We start from the raw sequence: 6,007 nt of genomic DNA on the forward strand, positions 1-6,007 counted from the left end.
GGGGCAGAGTTCAAGGGAAGGAAGGGCTGCAGCTGGGCAGGCAGATAAGGCCCCATCCTTCCCCCATAGCAGCCGGCCTTATCTGGCTGCTGTGGGGAGGGCAGGACGTGGCATCCGCACAACCGGTGGGACTAAGCAGAGGGAGGCTGCAGGGGGACCAGCCTCCCTGCCCAAAGCCTCTGCCAGCCCGGCTGCCCCACCCAGGAGCCCTCGCTCAAGGCACCCGGACGGGGGAGGCTCCTAGGTGGGCACCGCCAGCATCACAGCACAGCCGAACTGCCGCCTGGAGCCTCAGCGCCCGTAGGTCAGCCCCTCGTGCCCAGGTCGGATTGGGTGCGAAGGGAAGAGGGAAAGGAGGAGGGCAGCAGGCGGAGAACACCCACCCTGCAAGGTAGGCTGCCTAGAACAACGGCAGGCAGGGACGCTGGAGGGAGGTCGAACCAGAAACCCAGGGAAAGGGTCCCGGCGCCCCAGGCCGGAAAGCTTTGGCCTGGCTGGGGGACCTTTGCCGCTTCCAGGTCCTGGTGCTGAGCTTGCCCCTGGGGGGGAAAGGTCTTTTTTTTCCGCTGGGGGGGGCAGGAGGGTGGCGGCTCCTTTCTCTCCTCCACCTGGCCGAGATCCCCCAGCGGTGAAATGGCAAGGCCAAAGGGCAGGTTGGGGCTCCGGCCACCCCCACTTAAAGGCAGGGAGGCTCCCGAGGGGGCAGCCTCAGCTTCCCAGCCTTCCTGCCCAGCACCCCCGTCTCCCCCCCCCCAGGGCACAGGAGCCCTTGCCTGCTGGCCTCGGCAAGGTTTTTCTTAAATAAATAGTTTAAAATTCCACTTTGCTGACTGGGAAAGAAAATCGGGGTTGTTTTGCCAGTGATGTATTTACTTAAAGCTATTCCTCTGAAACATTAAACCACACCTAACTTGTTCAACCAGGTTGCTAATCTATTAAGTTTTTTGTGTTTTTTTATGGCGAGGACAAAGCCCCCTTGCTGGATTTTCTTACGATTCCAGCTACTTCATGCGGCTCAGATGCCCAGCCCTCCGGTTTCATTTTGCAACAGCGCTCTCTTGAGCTCCAGGTGGCTGGCCACACATAGCCAGCTCCACCCTGTCGGGGTCCCCTCGGAGAGCGGCAGCCGGATGCCAGGCTCTGGGTTCAAACTCTCCCAGAAACCATAGCTTTGCACCAGCTCAGGAGCTTTGCACATCCTGGTGCTCAGCACTTGCGGGAAGGGATGTCACACAATTGATCAGAATGTTTCTCAGTCTTGGCAGCTTGAAGATGTCTGGATTTCAACTCCCAGAATTCCTCAGGCAGCACAGCACAAATGTAATGTCTATAACATGACATAGGTATTGAATGCACGTGTTCAAAATTATGGGCCTAATTGGGATTATATAGCAACTGTTTTGATATCTCAGCCCCGTTTTTAGCTATCGTTTTGCTGCGTTTCCTGGGTTAAAAGTGTGAACTCTGCAAAGTGACAGTGTGGTCAGTTAATCCACAGCTGGACTCAGATTGGCCTGGTACCAAAATAGAATCTGTTTTAGTTACATCCAAATCACCCTGCAACTTTTATTAAGATTAATGGTTACGATGAAGGTAGATTCTGGAGAAAGTCCATCCCTGTGGTCATTAGAGGACTTACATAATCCATCAACTGGGGTCGAGATGTTCAGCGTGAACAGTAGCCTGGACAGTAGCAAGGAGGCTGGGGTCCCCCTCAGAGGGTCAGCAAGAGGGGGCCTCCGTGAGGGACAAGGAAGGGGGGGCTGCCCCAAAGGGCAGGAAATCTGCTTTTCTGCTTCTTGCCACACAAAGTCTCGACTGAGAATGATGATAGAGAACTGGGGGCTTCCTGGACAGCCTCCCCCCCTCCCACTGCCTGTAAGAGCAACTTTAAGGCCAGCCCCCTCCCCCCCCCCCGTCCTTTGCAAAAAGGCTCAGAAGGAAGCACCAGGGCTCAGCAACTTCCTGGGAGCTGCCCCCCTTTCCTGAAAGGCCTGCAAAGCAGGGTCCCCAACTTTTCTCCCACTAGGGACCAGGTTTCGTGGAAGGGGATGGTTTCGTGCACAACCTAGATCCCACACAGGCACAGATGAAGCTTTGCTAACGGACCACTGACTGGTCCTGGTCGGCAGCCCAGGGGTCGGGGGCCTCTGCTGTAAAGGTGGGGCCTGGCCTTGGGGGAGGGGTCATTCTCCCCTTCTCCTGGTGGGCCCTTCTCAGATGGCCCCCTTTTCCACGCTGAGCTCAGAGGGATGCAGGCGAAACCTCCGTGTCAATCACCGCAGCAGCGTCAGAACCATTCCCAACTGGCCTCCCAGAAGCCACGGCTCGAACGCTTCTCCTGGCCTCCTTCCCACAGATGCGGCAGGGCCCGCTGGCCCCCCTCCTCTTGGCTGCCTTGGTTGCTGCGCTGGCAGCTGCGCCTCCCCCCGAGCGGTGCACCTCCGAGATGAGCAAGATCAAGGACCTGCTGGAGGTGAGTTGTGTGGACGTGGGGTTGACCAGCGTCCCCTCCGGGCTGCCCAACGACACCGGCATCCTGCTCCTGGACCAGAACCGGCTGGCCCAGGTTGCCCTGGCCTCCTTCCAGCACCTGCGGCAGCTGAGCAAGCTGGACCTGTCCAACAACAGCCTGGGAGTCCTGGAGACCGGCGCCAGCTTGCCCAAACTCCAAGAGCTGCTCCTGTCTGATAACGGCCTGGACAGCCTGCCGGCTTTCCCGGGGCTGCCCGCCCTGACGGTTCTGGACCTGGGGCACAACCGGCTCTCCTGGCTGCCTGAGGGGGGCTTCCGTGGCCTGGACCAGCTGGAACGGCTGCACCTACAGGGCAACCAGCTGCAGACCCTGCCCGGCGGAGCCTTCGAAGGCCTGGCGAAGCTGCAGGAACTGGACCTGTCGGACAACCGTCTGGAGGCGCTGCCCCCGGAGCTGCTGGCCGAGCTGTCCAACCTGGAGATGCTATATCTGGAGAGGAACCGGCTGCAACGCCTGCCAGACGGCTTCTTCTCAGAGGAGGTCGCGTATATCTACATCTACCTGGTGGGGAACCCCTGGCTGTGCGACTGCCGGCTGCTGTACCTGCACGGGTGGATCACGGACAACGCAGACATTGTGTACACTCGCATGAACGTGGTGCAGAACGGCGTGGAAAAGGAGGTCACAGAGAACAAGTTCTGGGAAGTCCTTTGCCAGGCGCCCCCCGAGTGGAAGGACATTCCCGTGGTGAATTTCACAGCTGCTGGCTGCTATGGCAGAGATGACGACCCCCAGGAGAAAGAAGACGAAGGAGGCCCTGCAGATGACAGCCCCGCTTCCTCTCCGGCCCCCTCCCCTTTGACCTCCACAGCCGCTGTGCCCCCGGCTTCACCGTCCCTTGCAGCCTCCTCGCACAGCTCAAGCACAGCCATCGGCCCAACTGGTGCCGCCCTCACAACCACAAGCACTTCAGCGGTTAGACCCACAACTGCACACTCCCCTACAATCACTAGTTCTGCTCCCCTCATCACTTTTAATGGTCTCACCACAACCGCAGCCAGGGTGCCTTTCGGCCCCTCCCCCACTGGCGCCACTGTGGGGAGGTCGCCTGCAACGTCCGATGTCCCCACGACGCCAGGCCCCTCAACTGCCCACGTCTCAACCCCCCCAGCCCAGCCCCACCGTGCCCCCACCACGACCATAGCCTCTTCCACCCCTTTTGCTCACAGCCCCACTGCTTTGATGCTCACCACCCCTCTTCCCCCAAGCGCACCTCCTCTGCCGACAGCCACGGCCGGGCACCCTCCGAGCACCGCAGCCCTGGTCCCCTCCGCCCCCACCCCCACCCCCGCCAGAAGCTCACCGGGGATTTCTGCTCCTGTTTTCCCCGACTTTTCTCCCCCACCTCCCCCCAAGCCCTCTGCCCACTGTCTCTGCCCTGCCCTGCCTGTCAGGGTTCTTGGTGTGGCTGCACGCGAGGGATCCCCCGCAGATTGGCTGGCTGGCTACTGCTGCCTCCTGCGCCTGGCGCTCTACCTGGCCTGCCTGGCGTTGGTGGCCGTGCCAACCCTGGCCGTGCTCTGCCGGTTGGGCTGGCTCTATCTGGGCTGGTACCGCCTGGCTCTGCGAGGGGCTCCGGGGTCCCGTCTGGCCGGGTCCCGGCAGTGGCAGAAGGCCTCCCCCGAAGAATGGCGGCCAAAGTTTGCCGAAGCCCCATATCCCGCAACCGGGCCCCGGATCTATCGGGTCTGCAAGAAGTTCCAGGTGGCCCCTTCCCGTCACGTCACCTGGCTGCTGGTCAGCCTGCCTGGCTCTGCCGGAAAATGGGCGCAGATGCAGGCCAGGCTGTCCTCCTACAGCTTGGACGGAGGAAAGGCCACTCTGGGGGCTGTGAGGGTGAAATACGCCACGGCCTCTTTGTAAGGGCTAAGCAGGCCAGCTCAGAAGGCCCCAACGTCCGCTTGGAGGGAGCTTGCTTGAAGCACGGGGGGGGGGACCACAGCCCTCCACCTGCAGGTCTTCGGCTCCCCCTTGGCCAGGCTGCTTGCAATCCGTGAGATCCGAGTCCAACCAGGGCAGACGGGGCGGGGTTGGCACCCAGCTCCCCTTCCCAACAGCTGAGCCCAGTCAGCGTCCCGAATGATGGTCCTGGCAGTTCTTGAGCCCACAAATCTTGCAACTGGGCCGTTCCCATGCCTCCCCCATTGTTATTGTATTCTGTGCCATCTTGGTCTAGACAACAGCAGCGAAGAGGTTGTTGTCTGCATGCACACAAAGGGGAGGTGAGGGAGTTCTGCCAGTCTCTCCTTAGGAGCCCTTCGGTCGCTGCAGCAGGACAGGGGCTGCTGAGATATTGCCAAGGGTCCGTTCTTCCGGCCTCTTTTTGAAGGCCTGGCTGGAGTGTGCACGGGGGTGGGTGGTGGTCCCTGCCCAAGTCTATGATTTGGGAAGGACCCTCTACCCCACCTGATGGCTCAGATGCATGCAAAACCTTCACTGCCCCACAAGCCAAAACCAGGGACCTGGTAAGGTGGGGCTGACCTACATCCCAGAGAAAAACAGTAGACCCTGGTTTGCGTGGGGAGTGGCGGCAAGGTTGCCACGTCTACTTCCACAAGGCAGGCCAGGGCCCACACGGACTGCCAGCATCGGCTCCTCACAATGCCCCCTGGGGAAGCTGCCCTGCTACGGCTGTCCTCTGGGGGACCCCTGCCCACGTGGCCCCACAGGCCCCCTTCCCTTTGCCTGCCTGGGAGGGGGATAAGGCAATGGCTTCCCCAATCTTTGCTCCAGCAGCGGGTGCACTCACCCACCAAGGAGGCCCACAGCCTCCCTTCCCCACGCCACCCGACCCCTCCTGCCTCCTCGCACCGAAAGGCCTGGGCAGAAAGTCCAAAGCGTCTCGGTGCAGGAGACCCAGAAGACACGTGTGCATCCTCCTCAATGCGGCAGCCCAGCTGCCACCAGAGGGCGCTAGTCATCCACACAGCTGAGAAGCCAGCCAAGTCACTCCAAGGTGGAAAACCGACAGGCCTTTGGGACTCCTATTTTTTTTTTGGGGGGGGGGGTGTCCTTGCATGGGGGGCATGGAAGCCTTCCAAAGGTGGTCAGTGATGCCTCCAGCCCCCCCCAAGCCTGTGGCCGAGTGCCAGACAGGCAGCCAGTGCTTCCCCAAAGCCAGGGGTAGGCAGCCTTGGCTCTTTTATGACTCATGGGCTTCCCTTCCCAGAATTCCTGAGCCAATTCTGGGAGTCACCAAAGAGCCAAGCAGGGGGAGGGGAGTAGGAAGCCACCCTGGGCACAGGGGCACACTTGCCCACGAAGGGCAGGGACCGTTGCTGAGGGCTGCTGAAGGGCGCAGCCAGGCAGGGGGCTTCTCTCTCTGCAGGGCTGGGCTGGGGGATGAGGCAGTGGGCGGCGGGGGGGGGCTCTTTCTCAGCGTCCACATCGGAATAAAACCAGCTGGCCTTGCAAGAACTGCCCGTCTCCACCTGGTTTCCTCTGTCCGGGCATCTTGTGTGTGTGTAAGAG

General features: G+C 61.0%; 1 protein-coding gene across 1 annotated transcript; it reads left to right on the forward strand.

Moving 5' to 3' along the window:
* Positions 1-14: 14 nt before the first annotated feature.
* On the forward strand, positions 15-5,883 carry GP1BA (glycoprotein Ib platelet subunit alpha). Its single transcript, XM_081341888.1, has 2 exons — positions 15-391; positions 2,360-5,883. The coding sequence occupies exon 2, from the start codon at positions 2,360-2,362 to the stop codon at positions 4,397-4,399; it is 2,040 nt and encodes a 679-aa protein (XP_081198014.1). The 5' UTR covers positions 15-391; the 3' UTR covers positions 4,400-5,883.
* The last annotated feature ends 124 nt before the right edge of the window (positions 5,884-6,007 follow it).

The sequence above is a fragment of the Vipera berus genome (genome assembly GCF_964194415.1).
Source record: "Vipera berus genome assembly, chromosome: W".
In the NCBI taxonomy this organism is placed as follows: Eukaryota; Metazoa; Chordata; class Lepidosauria; order Squamata; family Viperidae; genus Vipera; species Vipera berus.